Source organism: Neolamprologus brichardi, chromosome 2 (assembly GCF_056152115.1).
Source record: "Neolamprologus brichardi isolate AB-2024 chromosome 2, ASM5615211v1, whole genome shotgun sequence".
NCBI lineage: Eukaryota > Metazoa > Chordata > Actinopteri > Cichliformes > Cichlidae > Neolamprologus > Neolamprologus brichardi.
Genome location: NC_142105.1, coordinates 22,285,748 through 22,305,534, shown reverse-complemented (window position 1 = coordinate 22,305,534; position 19,787 = coordinate 22,285,748). Strand labels below are relative to the sequence as shown.

The 19,787-nt window shown below is 43.2% G+C and overlaps 1 protein-coding gene across 1 annotated transcript; it reads left to right on the top strand.

The window, feature by feature from the left end:
• Positions 1 to 891: 891 nt before the first annotated feature.
• synpo (synaptopodin) lies at positions 892 to 16,235 on the top strand. The gene is made up of 4 exons (XM_006781662.3): positions 892 to 952; positions 5,378 to 6,585; positions 10,635 to 12,697; positions 14,550 to 16,235. The coding sequence occupies exons 2-4, from the start codon at positions 6,417 to 6,419 to the stop codon at positions 15,720 to 15,722; spliced, it is 3,405 nt and encodes a 1,134-aa protein (XP_006781725.2). The 5' UTR covers positions 892 to 952; positions 5,378 to 6,416; the 3' UTR covers positions 15,723 to 16,235.
• Positions 16,236 to 19,787: the final 3,552 nt, after the last annotated feature.

The following is a 19,787-nucleotide window of genomic DNA, read 5'->3' as shown; positions in this document are numbered from 1 at the left end:
TATTCCTAAAGCCTGGCAGCTGTTCAAGATACATTTTTCAAGCATATGACCTAGCCAAGCAGGCTCCATTGTGTATCCAAAAATCCAGTGCCCGCAGTCAGTCCTCATCTCGCTGAAGGCTTTCAGGTCTCTGCACAAAGGATTTTGAAGAAGAAGGTGAAACGTTCCTCTATAAATCTACAGATCTAATCATTTTAAGGCTCAGACACTTACCAGATGTTACTGACATTTTATGGTACTTGAGGGATCTTTCGAGTATGTAAATCTTCGGCGATATGGAGTGCACGTCCATAATCTTAAGATTAACATCCCAGAGGAAAAGGCCAAATGTCGTGTACTGTACATCAAATATGAATGTAAAGTTACTATCGTGAGGAATCTGGACGTCTGAGGTAAGAAGCTCGGTGGAGCTTATGTTTGCATATCTCAAACAGAAATCTGTTCCCTTGACTTTTAATATTTGGAGACATGTAAGAAGTGCATCGAGAAATTCTTGGAGTTTAGAGGAAAACCCAGCCTGGCATTTTTCCTGCATACTTTTCACTTTTTCTTTGGATTTTTTTTTTCTGCCCGGGTGTGCACGGTGGGGGAAATGGGTCAAGAATGAAACAAAGAAGTGGGGAGAGAACAGAGCGGGGGCCTACTGGTCCCTCAACATCCCTGCGTTGAATATGAAAATATATTATGGCATAATGTGTTCAGTATGCAAGCTTGAAGGAAACCATATGAAAAAATCCCAGACAAAGAGCCTTCTGTGTTCCAATTCACCCCCCCACCCCCCCACCCCCCCACCCCATCCTTCGTCTGCTTCGACTGAGCGAGAGAGAGAGAGAGTTAGAGGGAGAGGGAGAGAAGAGGTAAAAAGGGGAGGTATGCTCGCACACTCGTAGGAACTGAAAAGGGGCAGTACACACCCTCGCCGCCTCAAACAGCCAGACGCACCGGAGTACAGGTGAGCAGCAAACCTAACCAACAAAAAAAAGAAGAAAAGAAAAGAAAAGGGAGGGTGTGTGTGTGTGGGGGGGGGGGTTGCTTTAATGAATCATGGAATTTTATCTTTGCTTGCACCAGACTTTGTCACTTGGAGCCTATTAAGTTTATCTTTATGGGGTAAGAAGACAGTATCTTTGCTTGGGGAAAGAGGAGAGAGAGACCGGGGAATGCGACGAACTGGGGCAGAAGAGGAGGGAAACTCTGAAAGTCTTTGTTTGAGTAGATGACAAACATCTGTGGCTGCTGTTTTTTCCCTTGGCAAAGGCTGTAGGCTTGCAGGGGTTGTTGGGGTGGGGGTGTTGGCTGGCTACATTAGTACTGTGGTCACTGATATCCAGGCCTATTGTCCTGACTGTGTGGAGCCCGCTCTGTGGCCATGTTATAGACTTGAACTTCACTGTGTAACATTAGAGGGTGTATCCAATTAAAGTCCTGACTGGAGACTGTATTGACTTACGCATAGCATATATAAGTAATTGCTTCCTGTTACAGGTGAGGCCCATTAACTGCTTTATGGGGGAGCAACAGGAGGCTTTGTTCTGCTATGTGTTACAGTGTGTTACACAGATTAGCAAACTACACCTCCTTTATTTTTGCTGTAATGGGAGATGCTTTGAAACAGCAGAAACCTACTTTGTCAAATGTCTCAGTGCGAACAGAAAGCCAGTAGTTTCCTGCTTGCAACTTTACATTTTTAAAAAAGTGTTTGTGCCCGCTGCCTTTGATGTCTAACGGTTTTTCAGATTATGACTGATTGTTTCAAGGAGGTGCCTCCCTCTTGGCACTGGATGACACACACCTACTTCAAGTATTTATTTTCACCTCTTGAAGTTCCCCACCTGTGACAACGAGAGCAGGATGAGCTGCGCGCGATGCAGGCGCTTTATTACAAGGTCTTCCCACTGCATGATTTATGATCGCACTCTCGGCAATGGCAAACAGAGAGAGACATTTGTTCGTTTCATTGGGGACGACTCTTTGCAATGTTTTAGATGTCTGTCGTCAGCTTGCACAAGCTGCGGCATGTTAACTATCACAGCCTCTTGAGGAATTATGAAGCAGGAATGCCCATTTTGGAGCACTAGCCCAAATTATTTTGTAGTGCTGCGAGGGCCCTTGAATAGCTCTTTGTTTAAACAAGAGAGAGTGAGCGAGAGAGAGAGGCCCCGCTAAAGCCTTTAGCCTTTACTGTTAAATTATTTATTTAATTTTTTTTTTTTTTGCTAACTGTAAAACATCCCAGCAAAAGACAGACAATAGCAGACACACAACAGATCTTCCCCTCAGGGATTCAGTCATAAAGGCTTGCAGTTCAAGTCAATGCTCTGACCCGATGCCTCATTATAAGCTGGGTAAATGATACACTTCAAGTCACAGAGTAGGTGGAATGCGCGCTCACCTGACATCCGCTCATGTGCGCCCCGAGCAACTGATGATGTGCAGATGCCGTTACTGGGGTGAAACTACATGCGCTTTGTGAGCTATTAGGTGGAAGACACGCATTCTACAAGCTGACTACTGATGCAGATGTGTAATAAACACACAAGACAACAGCCATGAGGGACAAATGAGTGATTAAGGTTTTGTAAGGGTGCCAAAAGCAATTTCTTTTGTGCGCTGTCGCTATGTGAGACGCGCCGCAGAGGGCAGAGGGATAGATTTGCTGTCTGGTATGAATCCATCATGAGCTGATGATGGACAGGAACTCTGTGATTACACATTAAACCAGCCTGCGGGGCCAAACTGTAAATTAGATCCTTGATTCCTGATCACGGAGGCAGTTGGGTGGCATAGGAATATTGTGCCGGGGTGGAAGCCAAACGGGACAGGTGGGCACTGCGAAATACTTTTTGAACTTTAAAGTAATTGGAGACCAGGTGGTGGTGGTGGTGGTGGTGGTGGAAGAGATATCAGACTATTACATATGGCAAGCACATAATCGCCAGAGTGGGATAGATATCACAGGTTTGTTTGGGAGAAATACAACATCAAGCTGTGTATTAACAAGCCGTGATAAATAAAAAGTAGAAAGCAAAAGAGATAAAGAAAGGATTGGGACAGATGCAGATTTCAAAAGTCCATATGCTGGTGTTTTGTTTCCTGAGCCAGAGCCTCTGCTCATGTAGAGTTCTTACATCTGTTCCTTGTCTGTCACTTAATAAATATTTGCAGACTGGATCAAAGTTGGCAATCAACCCATGTTTAAACCAGGGGTGTTGGGACATGTCCTCCACACGTGTTCACCTATGTTCTCTGTGGAGACGGGAAACAAAGACAACTGCGAGCAGAGATGGGCAGTAACGCGTTACAAGTAACGCGTTACTGTAATCCGATTACTTTTTTCAAGTAACGAGTAAAGTAAGGGATTACTATTGCAAAAACGGTAATTAGATTACCGTTACGTTCCCGTAGGAACGCTGCGTTACTGCGTTACTAAAACCGTGATTTTCTTGCGAGAATGTCTCATGACAGTGACGTAAGCGAGTGCCACGTGCGTGACAACAGCTGTGTGCAGATCAACAATGGATCATATATCGAGTGCGGGAGAGAGTATGAGCGTGCAGCGTTTAAAGCGTGGAAGTAACTGACCTTACTTTGAGTTTGATTCCATAAAAAGTGACAAAAACATTAGTGTCCGTTGTGCGTGGGAAGAAAACTTCTTTTTACAGCGAAAAAAAAACCCCTAAACTTCCAAGCAAGCACCGAGTGCGCTACGACGTAATGGGAAACTCACAGAGAAACTGCCGTATCCTTCCACTGACCGCTGCGGCACACCTGCACCAGGATAACCCTCCGCCTACCCTACTCCTGCTTTACAGGTGAAAATAGAGCAAAAGGACCGCTAGTCTTTGACTTTATTTATTTTCTGCTGTGTTTTACTTGCATCTGAAAGAGTGAGTGTAAACACAATATATATATATATTATGTGCTGGAATGTGCAGAAAATAGGTTTAAATGTTAAACTAATTTCTTCCAGTCAGAGAATGGTGCATATAATTAAAATTTTGCTTCATGCATAAAGGTAAAAGATTAAAACTAACAAGTAATTAATTACTGATTACTTTTTTCAAGTAACTTGACCAACACTGACTGCGAGTGAAGAAAAATATCAGAAAACCACTGCAGGAAAGTGACACGGTGAAAGCTAATGTGAAGAGACAGTGTCGCTTTCTGAGTGATCCAAGCACAGATCGCACATCTGGAGGAATCAAAGAGCGATTGTCAGAGTATCTAAACAATACCAGCCTTCATGTCACTTGACACGATCATGCCAGTAAGCTAGGATTGTTGTTGGGTTTTTTTTTTTTACAGCGGGGAGGTGGGGCAGGGTTTTGTTTGGGCTGATTGTGTCCAGGGACTAATGCGCAGCCCTGCTATGAATTTTCATGACTCAGTTGTTATTTTACGAAACAAAAACACAGCCTTCAAACGATCCAAACAAGTTTACGGTGCTTAGACACCTCGAGAAAGCAGCATTGCTTTGCTTCTCAGGAATCTCAGAAAAGGCATTTAAAAATAATAAGTGTGAAATGTGTGTGTGTGTGTGCAGTTTTTGAACAAGCCTCCCACTCATGAGCAGTGACTCACAAGCAAAAATGAAACCCCAATCAGCTTCGAGGTGAGGCAAGTCCGATCAAGGACAAGGAGATGTGCAAACAGTGGTTTACCGTTACAAATGTTGCCAGTGGCTCCTGTTGGCTTTGAAGGAGGAACATGACACTGCTGATCTAAAGAAATACTCTACAGGGTCAGAGTGAAGGAGGATGTGTGCCCACTTAATGTCACTGCAAGATATTCATGTCTTTGTTTCTCTCTTTACTTCACGCTGAATGGAAAGCTTAAGTCCACATTCACTTTCTCAGTGTGCTCTATCGCATCACAGACCCTGAGGCAGGGATAAGTTGTGTCTGACAGGTTTAATACACAGTAGATCCTAAACACTCAAACCTGAATGGACTGCAGCCTTCCTCCCTTCATGGGAGACAACAGAGTTTATCAGACTCTTTTTTAAAAAAAAAGGCGCCTCTCGTTTCCGACTTTGCACCATTAGTGTGACTGCACTTCAAAGTGAGAAGCCTGATCTTTACCTCTGAAGACAGAGAGTCAGACTCCTGCCGTCTTACAAACCGAGATAAGTTGAGTTTGATGCTTTTATTTTTGGGAGTAAACTAACTAAACTTTCATCAGAAGAGTTAGGTAAATGATGTTCTTCAGACCACGTCATTAAAAAGTCTTTAAATATCAGAAGCCTTCCTGAAATCGTGTACGAAGCAGTGAAATTATTTAAAAAAGACAACACTGGTTAGATGCATCATACAGTTTTTATTTGACCTAAAATAGATTTGACCTTTGACATAACTGCATATTCTCCTTTTTCTTGCAGGCGTTTCTGGGCATACAGCGAACACAGAACAGAGCAGCGATCTGTGATCCAACAATCAGCCAAACTGGTGGAACTGTTGAAGTCTTAGCTGCAGCCCCCTGATGTGTTTCAGTGGAAGTCAGAACATCCGCCGCATGAAATAGGAATCTTCATCCTCACATATGGCTTTCCTCAAAAGCAGAAGAATGAAATCGATCATTTTACTTTCAGAGACCGTGTTTGGCTTTAATGCCTGAGAAATAACACGGGACACCAGATGAAAGCAGCCCTAATTGAATGCTTTTGAACACTGAATACAAACCAGCCTCTGCAGTGACCTTTCCAGTATGAAATGCTATTCCTCACACGCACCCAAAAGCAGGAAGCCGCTCATATACACAGCTTCCCTGCGAGCCACTCAAGAGTTATGATCTATGAGATAAAGGGCAGATCCCTTTTCTCCAAAAGAAAAGTCATCTGCGAGTTGAAGATTGGGGTGCAGGCGAAAAACTTGTTTTTGTGACTAAAATAGAAGAGAAGGAAGAGCAACATCTGGGAAAGAAAAAAAAGGAGTATTAGTGAGATGTGAGTAGAGAAGCTTGGACTCTTTCTCAGCCCTTCGTGCCAGAATTTTAGCACAGCACAACAATCTTGTGCAATTTTCGTGGCATTTATCCATGGGAGCTCATCCAATGCTCATCGAAGCTGACCCTCCTGGGAGGTCCCATTAGATGCAGGATAATACTTCATGAAGACCAATGCAAGAACACGCTTCTTCCGTCAAATTTCGGCTGTCTGCAGGACAACATTTGGAAGAATTATTGCTGAAAGGGGAGCCGTAACCGGAAACAGAAACTGGGAAAACTGAACTACTACCTTTCCCTCATCTTCTGCGTGGGTGTTTTCTTTCAGCTAATTCACTGTTTGCCAGTAAGGAGTAAAACTTCATCTTTCACCAGTTGCTTCATCCTTTCGGGAGAGGAGACTGAGCCGAGCAGGACAAAGCACTAGCGTTTCTCCCTCCCGCGTTGAGGGTTTGTTCCTGCTGCGACAGACGGCGATGGAGATGGAGAAGGGACATACGTCTATCAGGAGAGGGGTGAGCTGGAGCCCGGGGGGCTTGAGAAAACCTCTCCAGTTAACTCAAGACGTGCAGACCCGTGGGACAGACTACAATGCGTCATGGGAGAAGACAGGATTCAACAAAGAACACATGAGCCGGAAAACAAGTAAGTGCTTGTTTATTTGCTATTTTCTCTCCTTATTTGGACTTCTTACAAGAAAATGTAACTCTAAATGCACATTCAGTGGTTTGTTTCTGAGTCTGGACTCATCAGAGCAACTTGACACAATGAGCTGGTCTCTGAGACATCTGTTTCCGTGTCATAAAAATACAGGTTCTTGTAGCAGCTGTGCCAATGCAATCATGCCTCACTGCTAAAGGGCTGTCTTAATATACAACCCGGCCACAGGCAATAACAGGCTAACTTGTGGGAGACGTTGTTTGGAAATGCCCCTCTGCTTTTTACCTCTACAGCTGCCAACTTAACTTCAAAAAACCTGTTTTAAAATAGAAATGTTGAATCCATGAAAAGACAGAAAACATGACTACTGGTGGGTGGTGACAAGTTTTTCAGATGCACTATTCAAAGTGAGTAAAAAGGCATTGTGCATTAAAAAGGTTCCCAGCCTTCAAATAATTGTTCCTGATATGGATCTATAGCCTGTGGGCTTCCAATACCCTTCCTATCACTCATTACTCACTAGTTTCCTCAAATGAAACAGAGATCACTAGAACAACAAAAAGGCGGCGGAGAAAGTGGACAACTGCTCCGGTGGGATCTTTCCTAACACGTGAAACAGTAACGCTATGAGCAGGAGAGCTTGGTTTCCACCTCTGAACTGGATTTCTTTATTCCTCCCAGGGGAATCTGCTGAGAGTTTAGGTCACATTCAGTCTGGTAGGATCTCAGGACCTCTGTTAATCCTCGTCTTTCCATACCGCTTCACGCATCACCCGCAGGGGCTGGTGCTGTCATCCATGCTCACCCCACAGCCATCACCCGGAGAAAGATAACATCCGACAGGGTAATCTGACCTTTGATACACAAAAGCAGGGTTGGCCTCCCTGACTTAAATCCCGCTGCCGTGAGGGCGGGGGGAGCTTTCCTGTCTGATCTCACCCGTGCTGGGATGAGGTGATAGGGCAGAGGGCAGAGGTAGAGAAAGTTGGAGGTGAAGGAGTAAGGGTAGGCAATATGATGTAGGGGCTCTTGCATCGCTGTTGAGCGCTGAGTTTTGACTCTAATGTTGGACAGGAAATTCCTATCCCACTCCTGCAGGTTGGAGGCCTTAGGGTTCAAAGAGGGCAGACACTTAGTTGGAGCGAGTGCGAGACGTGCACTGAGGGCAGCAAGGGCAGAGGACATCAGACAGAGATAAGCTGCTGACTACTTACCGCTGATTGCACCCATCTCCTGAACTTTCAAAATAAAGTGCAGCCTCTGTAAAGCTTTCTAAAATGAAAGACCCAGATTTGTCAAGCAGTCACGTCCCAGTTTTTTTTATACACACACACATATATATATATATAATTAGGGAAGTGGATGTGGAAGTGGAAGTGCGATGGCACAGATCTGAAAAAGTAAAACAACGCTGGAGGCTGAGTGACAGAGAGCACAGCCTCCAGCTACACGCCCTCCCCGCCTTTCCCCCCTTCTTCCCTTCCTTTCCTCCCCTGCCTGCTTGCCTGCCTGTCTGTGTGCTGGACTGCAGGGGAAAAGAAATCCGATCCCACCTCGCTCCAGAAAGGGGGTGTGAAGCTATCAGGCGCAGTTAAATTGAAAACTCTTGTGGAAGTACTACAAAACAGCGGAGCCCTGAGTTTTCACTTGAAAAAGGTAAGGGATTAGACACTAGAGTGGATCCAGCAAGAGAAGCAGGCTTTCAGAAAACTCAAGAAATGTGAGAATATGTTAACATGTTGAAGCAGCTTGTGCTTGTCTCTTTTATGAAGAAATATGACTTACTATTGGCAGTGTTTCTGTAGAAGACGCTCGCTCATAAGCTTAAAGTTATTTCTCCTTATAACTAAAAAGGTAAAGATCACTGAGATTTGTGTGTAATCATGCAATCTGTACTTTTGAGCCTAACCTGAGCATTTTTATGTATTTGTTGTTGATTAAAATATACATTTTATGCAAAATAACTGCAGCTTTTTTTGCTTTTGGAATTTTCCGTAAGATTAGCTTAAAAACTTGAGAATTTAACGCTAATTAAAATCAAAATTCAAATTAAGTAAAAGGTACCGCTTGGGATTTGCTCCTGAAATGTTACTTGATAACAGAGCTGGCTCCCACTCAAGGTAGATGTTTATAGCAAGGACACTTCATTTCAAGCCTCTCTGCTCCGGTATATTCAGGTAGCGTGAATTATAAACAGCAAATAGCTCATAAAAATGGTCACTGGGACCCCTGGTGGTGCTACTGCTTACAGTGACGACAATGATAAAAGGCAGCAAGTCTACATAAAGTACCTGTGAGATAGGTAGGCTCATTTCTGTGTAGCAGTCTATAAAAGAAGGTGATTTATGCTCATGCCAGTAGTTATGAGAGGACTGCTTGTCTAAGGTGTGGTAATGTGTTTATCCTTGTTATACTGGAACAAATATCTAATATGGGGGATAGATCATGTTGGTGTCAGGTGCGTGATTTAACATAGTCTATACTTATCCATTTTTTTGCAGACATAACCGCCGTCATCATCGTTATTATCACAGAGGATAACTTTGTTAACACGCTGCTTGTTATTAGAGCAGGTCCAGGGTGCATGGTTCATGAAAAAAATAATAAAGAGTGGATGGCACACGTATGCTCTTGAACTTTAGCTAAGTTTATGTAAAAAAAAAAAGCTCAAGGATACCTCACAAGGAGCTGATTCAATTACTGAGGGCCAGATTTAGTCTGTCAAATCAGTGACAGATGCATATTATTCCTTTTAACTGGGGGGAATGATCGTGTTGGCTTTACACTCTGTGCCAGCGAAAACTACATGCCGACTCAGTTCTATAGGACAGCTTTACAAGTGACTGATTTATGCATAATTATTATGATTGGCACATGATTACATCAAATAATGTAGCTGTCTGGATTCATCACCTTAATAAATGAAAAAAAAAAAAAAAACAGTCATGGCTGAGCTAGCTGTCTGAGAAACGTCCTGCAGGGATTTTAAATATCTTCCATCAGAGTAACATGCTTTCGGTGAATAATCTACCAGATGTGTCACCATAACGACAAAGAGACTCTGACTACAGGTTTTTATAGAGCTAAAAAAAAAAAAAGGCAAAAGATGCAGCTTTGATTTTCCTCTTGTGGACTTTGAAGAGTGATGTGTTCACTATACTTTAAGTGGGAACACTTAATTGTATAGTATGTTTATAGAGGGCAGTGAAAAAATGTGATTTTTCTGGGTTAGTTTTAGATTGTGAAAATGGTCTATTAAGGGTTTGAGCTGCAGTTCTGCACAAATTAAGTACAGAGAGAAACCAAAGGCATGCTGGAAGCACAGGCAGGGAGTTTTCTCAGTGGAGGAATGCTCAGGGAGGGACTACTGCAGAAGGAAATAGCTCTGCCGCCTAAAAGGGAGCTCTCAAGCTCAGAAAACAAACTATCATTTATTTTATAATTCCAGTAATCAGCAAACCTATGAAATCAAGGTAAGACACCGACTCGCTGTAATTTCCCTATTTTGCAGCTTTCGACATTGACCTTGATCTTTTTTTGTTGTTGTTTGTTTTAATTTTTATTAACTTTAGTAAAGCAGCTGTTGACATGTTTATTTCAAATGCTTCTCCGCCTACGTCTCCTGGCTCATTGCCTACAGCTCTGGTCTGCTGAGTCAAATGTCCACAAGGGGAAAAAACCCTTGCTAGATTGGTTGAAATCAAAAGTACCGGTACTCTGAAATAAAAAAAAAGGGAAAAAAAGCAATCAAAACCACATGGTGCCAAAACAGTTATGTGGGTTTTAAAGAGAATATTTATATCCCACACTTGTTAAAAATCACCCTTTCTGGTTCTTTCTATTTGTTCATGAAAACAGTTTGGCAAACTTTAATTACATGCTAGGGAGTTGTCTCTGCATAGCAGCACGTTGCCAAGTCTACAGAGGTCTTACTCCTTTTATTATTTAATATAGACAAGAAGGCAAAACTCCTTTGTCTTTTTCTTTTAGCTGAACTTCCTTTCTTGTGTTTTCTCCTGTGTGTTTTGCTTTAGATCTGACCAGGAGTGCCAGTTTGTCAGAGAAGGAGCTAAAGGAGGCTCGCGTCAAGAGTCAGATCATTGCTGCTCAGCTCACCGTCCCTTCCAACTCCAAGTCCAGGGGTGTTCAGCTCTTTAATCGGCGTAAGCAGAGAGTCAACGCCTTCACACTTGAGAGCTGTGGAGAAAGGTCAGAGGAGGACAGAGCTGAGGATGTGAAAACGAACCCCCCATCCAACAAACTGACATGGGCAGAGAGGAGCAGTGAGGAAAAGGACAGAGACCTAAACTTAAAGAACACGACCGCTGACAAGCCGGTCTTCTCAACACCTGCAAGAGTACGCTCAGTGGGAGATATCATGGATAAGCCGGCTAAGGATTTCCACAAAGAAGAAGACACTGATGACAGTGTTGTGCAAGAGAGACACTTCCTCCCTGTCAAGGAGGAGCAAGAGGAAGAGGCACGACATCAATTTCACGAGGATCTAGAGGATGAGGCCGAGCGTGAGACTCCGCCAGGGAGTAAAACCACTGATGTGATAGTGTCAGTACATGCTGAAGGAGAAGCAGAGATAAATGGGAGGCAAACAGGGCCAGATCCTGCTGGAAAGCTTCCTAATGGCTGTCATGGTGCCTCTGGTCCTGAGAAGGTGCCCACATCTAAGCAGGCAAGCTCCTTCATCAATAGAACTGCCAGACCTTTCTTCTCTCCGCCCACGGTGCAGTCTCCGGAGACCGTCAGGCCTGTCATGGACATCCCCCCTCCTCCTTCCTACTCCACACCTCCTCTCCCTGCTTTTACTGTCCCCCAGCCTGTGGTGGCCTCACCTCCTCCTCCGCCTCCGTCATATCCCACACCACCTCTACCCTCTTTTACAAACCAGCCCCCACAGACTTACTACTCCAGTCCACCTCCAATGTCTCCTGTCATGTCTCCTTCTTCTCCTCTGTCATCCCATTTCTCTGCTTCCCAGTATTCACAATTGCCCCATTATGGCCCTCCCACAGCCCCGAAACCCTCCACTTTTGTTCCTAAGCCATCAGGGGAGAGGACGATGACAACACCAATCAAAACAGGAATACTTGAGGAGGGTGCTGCCAGGAGGGCAAATAAAAAGTCAATGTTCACATTCAAAGAGAAACCGGTGGTTGCTCCAAACCCCGAGCTACTTTCTCTAGTGCAAGGAGCGGATGAAAGAAAGAAGCATGGACACAAATCTGTCCCTGAGCCAGGATCTGAGGAAGAGTTACTGGCTCTGGGTGCAGAAGCCTCCAACTTCCTCGCCAAGGAAGAGGACAGGACAGAGGGAGCAAGAGCTCCAGAATGGTCCTCCTGTCTCAAGAGCTCGAGGACCCGACCGAGGGCAGAGCACCAACCGGAGCAGTCGCTTACAAATGTGTCCGGAAAAGGTGCTGAACTGTTTGCTAAGCGTCAGTCCAGGATGGAAAAATATGTGGTTGAGAATCAGAACGCAGGCCAAATTAGATCTCCTTCTCCTACAATGTCTCTGCCACCATCTTGGGTTTACCCATCAAACATGCCTGGTAGGGTCAAAGCTATCGCTAAAAACTCTGACATGTGTGCTCAACTTTCACAAAATCTCAAGGCGCAACAAGCAGTCAAGCAGAAACCAATGAAAAAACCTCCACCACCAGAGCCAGTTCCAGAGCCGCCGCCTTTGGAAAATGGTTGCTCCAAGATAGAGATGGATCTGTCGAGGCACCGGCCATACCAGCTTAACTCTTCTCTCTTCATCATTAACCCAGTCAAGGACCCCATCAGTACCCTACCCAAAGGAGCACCACAGGCCAGGAACCAGCTCGCCACTCCAACTTTCTCCCGACAGACTTCACTCCCTAAGAATCCTCCCTTTAACTTCAGTGCCCAGTGCATGTCTCCTCAAATACCTCTCAGACCTACAGGAGGACCAGATTATCCTTCAAATCCGACATCTGGTCATCCAAGGATCAGCTCTCCGATGTCTGCTTTTTCTCCAGACAGGGTGTCCTCTCCCCGGTCATCAGTACAGGCACCAAGGCCCACATTTTCTGCCAAAAAGGCAGGGATTGCACCGCAGGTGTGGAGCCCCTCTTTGTACCATTTTTAGAAAATGTGTTGAAAGAAAATGTTTGGGTTTTTTTAGATACTAAACACATGATTGCAGAAGTGATTTTAATAGGGCTAAAACTTACGATTCATTACACTGCCTGTTTAACGTGTGCCTTCTTCTTTTTCTTGTGCCTCTTATTACTATAATCCCACACATTATAGAGAATTTATGTGTCTCTTAGACACTATGTAACATCTTCATCAAACTACTGACAGATTAACAGTTTTAGCCATGGCTATCTGTGTCTTATCTTCTGTTCAGTGCATATTATTTGTCTTTTTTGTCAGTAAAAAAACCCCAAAGACTGGTAATTATCCTTCGAAAATGTAAAATGTGCCTCAGCGTAATGAAAATCAACTGCCATTCCCAAAGCCGCGAAGCACATCAGCACTCAAGAACGTCCATTTTCAGCACATTTTAAAATATGATGAGAAACAGCCTCACACTTTTTCCACTGGGCACCCGGGTGATGCTGCTTCACAAAGCACTTTAACAGATGGTCTAGCATCTGCTTTATGATCTACGATTTGCAATTTAATGCTGTTCACTGACATGAAAGTTGCAGCAAGAGAACTACTTTTCTATCTTTATGCCTTCATGCTAATTTACTCTGCTTTTCAGCATGCTCTACTTAACTATATGGTGTGTGCCTGAATTCTTAGGTGTTTCAAATCTGCCTGCTATATACATATTTTTGTTTTTCATGACTTGAAGCAGTAATTCCGTCATCAAACGCTGTTGTTTTCCAGAGCACAGGGACTGTGTCTGTTTCATTTCACAAACCTTGATTTGCTGCTCTTTTCCGTCTGTTCTATCCGATTGTTTTATGTACGACTGAACCTTTGCTTCCTCTGATTAAAGCTTCATGCTAACCCTCTACACGGATTCCATTCTGACTTTTTTTCCTCATTTCCTGACTTCACTGGCTTTTTCCAATGTTAATTGTTTGCCACTTTCACTCTTTTGCCTTTTAAGCAATCACTGGAAACACGCTAATAAAATTTATACCTCCTTGAAGTACACAGATAGCTTGCGGCGGGGGGGGGAGAGATCTATTTTGTTACACAGCGTGTGACATTTAAAGTTCTGGGGAAAAAACTGAAGCTTTCCATTACATGATGTTTTTTTCCCCCATAACAATTTGAGTTATGCGTATTCATGTTAAGGCCTGAACTCTGCCCTGGCTGACCTTGAGGGGGTCAGAAATTTAGACAAATGCTATGACTCCTGACCTAGGCCTTTGAAATATGACCATTAACATTCGACTTATGAGACCATAACTTCTCGGGAAGGTGATCCTAGCAGGTTAGTTTCCTCATAATATCATACTGAGTGGGAGTATTCCCTAATTAGAATAGACATGAGATGGATGCGAGCCTTGCTTCTGTCAGGTAACTTCATATCTCTGCAAAGGTTATCCTCTACGGGAAAGCCAGATGACAGTAACCCGAGAGAGACACTTAAGACAGGGCCTGTGTGGGCTGGTAGCCAGGGGAGGCTGGATAAACACATACAGATGGAGGGAGTGCATAAATATAACCTGAATGCTGCTGAGGCACAGGCTGGGCACAGTTTTATCATCACAGGTTCACTTATTAAGTTTACTTGGTTGATCTTCTGGGTGTATTGTGTGAAGTTTCATCTGAACAGACTCTCCGAACAACACATCCTGACACAGTTTCATTAAAAACCTTTTAGATTCATTTACTTATCCCCATGCTTAACAATACTATAGCCTAAGTTATTGTGTATTTAATATACTGTGTTTTTGAATACATATTTCTAAGAGATTAAAGAAACACTTGTCCTGATCCAACAGACACCAAAGGAGTCCACTCCTGCTGAAGTTCCCAGTGAGACACCTACACCAACCAGGACACCTAACCTCACAGGCAACCCGGGCGGCCCAGCTACTGGAAGCTGGACTTCTAGCCTCCAAACAAGCCCACCACCCCTCACTAGCTCCATCCGTTCAGTCACGTCCCCTGTATCGTTTCGTAATAATTCAAGATGCCAATCGCCTATGAGCACTCAGAATATCCTGTTTTCTACAGTTACCTCCACTTCCACATCCAGACCCTCACAAACATCTACAGCCACCTTTCCACGCTCTCCTCCTTGGGGTTCAAGATGTCAGTCCCCAGTGGTCAGCCAGTCCGCTATCATTTCCCCAATTCCTGCTTCCCAAACTTCTACATCTCCTTCTCCCCTTTCTCCTCCTTGGGGTGTAAGGTGCCAATCCCCAATGGGGACCCAGAACAACAAGCCCTCCACTGGTTTCTCATTTTCTTCATCTAAACCTCCCCAATCATCTACAGCGACTTCACCACACACACCTCCTTGGGGATCAAGATGCCAATCCCCATTAGTAAGCCAGAAGGTCCAGTCCTCTAGCTTCTTAGTTTCCACATCCAGACCATCCCAGCCATCTACAGTCACATCTCCTGTCTCTCCTCCATGGGGCTCACGTTCTCAGTCTCCTTCACACTTTCAAACCAGTTTCTCTCTCTCTACCACTAAACCTCTGTACACATCCTCCGTCACCTCTCCTGTTTCCTTGCCCAAAGACAGTCGCTGCATGTCTCCCACAGTTAACAACTTGGACTCTAAAGCCAACCATCGCCTGCTGGCCAAAAATATCATCAATGCAGCCAAACGTAAAAACAGCCCTTCTCCTGGTGCACTAAGCGGTCACAGTCTTCCTATCTCATCACTGAGCTACGACGGTCAGAAACCACCCGTCAACCTCTTCCAGTCACGGTCACTGGGGGCACAGTCCCCTACTTTCACCAGCCCTCCCCCAACTCCAACTCAGAGAATCTGTTCTCCTGTGCGTCTCTACCACACTCGCTCCCTGACCGACTCCGACGCCTCTGTTGAATCCGAAGACTCAGGCCTCCGCTCGCCCGGCCTCCACTCCTACAACACTTGTCCCCGCGGCTGGGGCGGCAGCCTGAGGGTGAAACGAAGTACCATCTCCACTGACCTGTGAGGGCGTTATTGAGTGTCGACAAAAGCACAATTTCTGATTTCATAGAGTTTTGTGGAAGTAGATCACCAAGTAACCGAGTTTCTAGAGACATTTCATCAGACTAATGTTAGATGAGTACTACATAAGTAACTTTGATTGCAGATCCTATAATGGTATATGTTGTATCGAAGTAGTTTATAGTATTTCATATGGCTCACATTCGTAGTATGGCCTGACAAGAACAAGCTTTTTACACAACACAGTTGCTGTGGCTTGTATGCTTCTTACACGCCAAAAAAAGTGCAAAAGACTCAAAATAACCAAAGATTTTTCAATACATATTATACTTTCACAACAAACATAAAGAATCTTCACTGTCGATACTGTGTTTGAAAAGTGTTTGAAGAAATAGTATCAGTTTTAAACATCATTAATGAACTATTGTTATGACGCAAGTAGAAAATTGGGGTTGAGACCTAAAAATGTTGAAGGAAATGGGTAACATGTAAATATACCCCTCAAGTGAGTTTAATCTGCTTTTTCTCATAGTACTGCGTTAGGAAATGACCAAGCAGTGAATTGATAAAATGATTTAGACAGTACTGATTATGATGGGTTCCCTTCCCTTTTCCACAACAAAAACACAGAAGTAGATAGGTAGCACACACTCATTTATTACCAGCTGTAACCACTGCAAAGTAAGTAAAATGCATAAATATCACAGTGCAATAATGAGTTTAGCAAAGCGTATAGATGTTGCTCTGATTTGCTGAAATGAATGTAAGCTTTATAGACAGACTGACGAAGAATGACAGAAAAAAAGGGAATGTTAAATACAGAGACTTATGTGGAGGTAAGACAGGGCATTGATACAACTGTTCAATCAAACACTGTTTCCGAGTTCCAAGAAAGATGTCAAAATTGTTGTATTTTTTGTTTCTTTTGCTGTTGTCGACAGAAAAACGGTTGATTAAGGTTTGAGACAAGGAATGGATTAAAATTTATATATTTCACTGAGAGCCTGTTCGAGATGGGTTCAGAAGTTCAGAAGTAAAAGTGGATGTCACACAAGTGTGTGCGTTAACCTTTTATGGAGAGGAGGGAAAAAAGATTTTGAAGAATGTTGTACGTTGTAAAGTGATTGTCAGAAGATGATTGGAGGACCAGTATGTATTTGAAATGCATATAAAAAATCAAATGTATGTTCTCGTTCATTTTTATTGTTTCTCTTCGTACTTGATTTGCACTTCTTTTCATTCCATTTCAGCGGCTAAGAAGGGGTTGTTCAAAAGCTTGATTGCTTTGAGAAGTGTCACTCAAAACGTTACCTTCAAACACTTGTATACTGTAAAAAAAATAAAATAGCCCACAGCTGGAGAATGCAATATGCTGACATGATGATGGTGGCACTTAGCCGCAAACATAACTGCTGCCAGAACGAGCTTTATGTTTCAAGCGTGGAGCCATATTACACCACCTTCTTAAGTCGTTCGCTAGCACAACAGATCATTCCTTCATTCCCTGACACGCAGGCCAAAAGCATCAGCACATTTCTAAATATTTACCCTGTTTGTCTTTTGAGTGACGGGGACTCCTGCTACACAGTGACCCGGCTCTTTCAGCAGGATTAGGCCTATCACTGTCACGGCTTGAGTTCAACCTGGGTCACCACTAGGTGGACTGCAGAAGTTCTCAGACTTTAACAAGAATTGTTATAGTTTTGAATTTGAAAGCAGGGTTTTTTTTTGGAGTGCTTTGGGGGGGAGGGGGGGGGGGGGTTGATTGCATGCCTGCATTTTATAACCCATGTTGCATAACTGTATGATCTTTGAATGATTTTATGCAGAATAAAAAAAATGCCACACTAGATTCAATATTTTCAGTTTGTCTTTGCTATTGTCTTTTATAAAACCATCACCCTAATGAGGAATACAATTGAAAATAACCCACCGTGGCCAACTTGTACATGAAAGAAGCGGAAAAGAGGGCCCGTTATTCTACCCTGGAACACCACCAAGTCATTGGTTCAGGAATGTGGATGACACCTGGGTGAAAATCAAATCTCAGGACATAACACAATTCAGTGATCACATAAACTCGGTGGATCAACACATCAAGTTTACAGAACTGGTGAACTTGATGTGAACTTGAGTCTAAAGATTGTGAGATTTCCATGAGTAATGGGGATATTTAAAAGTTGATGTGCACTGTAAACCTACGCATACGGATCGATATTTAAGGTTTGACTCTCATCAACCACTGGAACACAAACTGGGTGTCATCAGGATGCTACAACACATGACGAACACCATCCCCACAGGTACAGCAGCCAGGGAAGCAGAAAAACATCACATCAAGAAGGCCTTGAGCAAATTTAAAGGATGCTCTCGGCATCCTTTAAATTTAGTGATCCCTTATGTGTCAGAACAGTTGAGATGCATTTTTTCCTCAACACCACTCCTCTGTCGCTTTTAAATCCCAAAACACACTGCCCCAAAATTGGTCCACCCCAAGAATCCGGTCCCCCGGCACAGAGTAACACAGTGTACGCTGTTAAGATCCAGGAGGATTGCCACAATTTTTACATCGGGGAAATCAAAAAACCTCTGGCTAAGCGGATGGCACAACACAGAAGAGCTACCTCGTCAGGCCAGGACTCTGCAGTCTATTCACATCTATGGGCCAGTGCCAACTTTTTCAATGAAGAGAATGTTCACATCCTGGACAGGGAGGAACACTGGTTTGAACGGGTAGTCAAGGAGGCCATTTATGTGAAAAAGGAAAGACCTAGATCAAGAAGGGGGCCTAAGGGTACATCTTTCAATGCTATGATTGCAGCCATTTCCCAACTCTCTGTGAATGGTACTCATGGCAATTGATCAATGGTCATTGATCAATGGTCATGACAATTTACATATTAATGATCAAGAAACTGACCTTACAGCCATTGTTCATCAGTGGTGCTAGTTTGAGTCATTATATAACTGTAGTGTTTATAAGGTGGTGGAAACCTGCAGTCAGCTGAGACTGAAGAAGTCCCTTGGATTAGTGGTGAAACGTTTCTCCCACTGAAAACACTACATCCTCATGAACTGAATCAACTTTTTGGGAACTGAAAATAATGTAGGCTGGAGTAACATTTCCCTAGCTATGATGTATCTAAATAAAATGTGAAGCTGGTCACGGAAGATAAGTAGTAACATATCCATTTACAATGTTAAGTTAGTGTTTTTATTCTATAATCAATAAAACTTTATCGGCCAATAAATATACTATTAAATGTATCACTACAACATTAAGGCCCTTTAACAGCTGCTCCTTTAAAATTATATGACAATGTGGACAGTGTATTTGTAATTTCATAATATGTCTTTGTCTTGTTATTAGGTGCGGGTTTATGCCATATTGAGAAAAAGTAGAGTACCGGATGAAAATATTACATGTAGCTAATAGCTAATGCAGGCTAATACTGTTTGGTTTTACAGTCTTGTGTTGTGTTTACTGTCAGTACAACATAATACACATTTCTGGCAATAGTTAGAAGGTTGGCATGCCCCAGAGTGGAGCACCCAGAGGTGAAAAGGAAATGCATTTATCGCAGGATCATAGACTGCCATCTGTAGGACTCCAGACAGAAGTTCAAATGAGGCAAAGTTGTTCAGAACAGATTGTTCACTTCCTTTTTCATTTGATCACGTTGCACAACATTTCACATATTCTGCAGTTATCTATATTTCTCCTTCACTGACTTACTTAAAGGAGTGAAATTACTCAGCCTGTCATGCCAGAACATTATGGCTGAAATTATGAATATATAATTGCGCTTGAATACCCCCGTTTATTAGAGTGTCATTCCTAATCGACCTTTCTCACGGCAGATATTTTAATGCGTCGTGGCAAGTGTAGGCAAAAGTGTAAATAATGAGCTAGAATCTAGCTAATTATTAATCATTATACATGATTGTTAATATCATTACTCATACTGTCCTGTCCTGTTTTTGTTTGTTTTTTTTTGTTTTTTTTTTTTAAATGACTATGCACTCCTTCAATTTGAACTCACACTATAAACCTGGCCACTTCCTATTG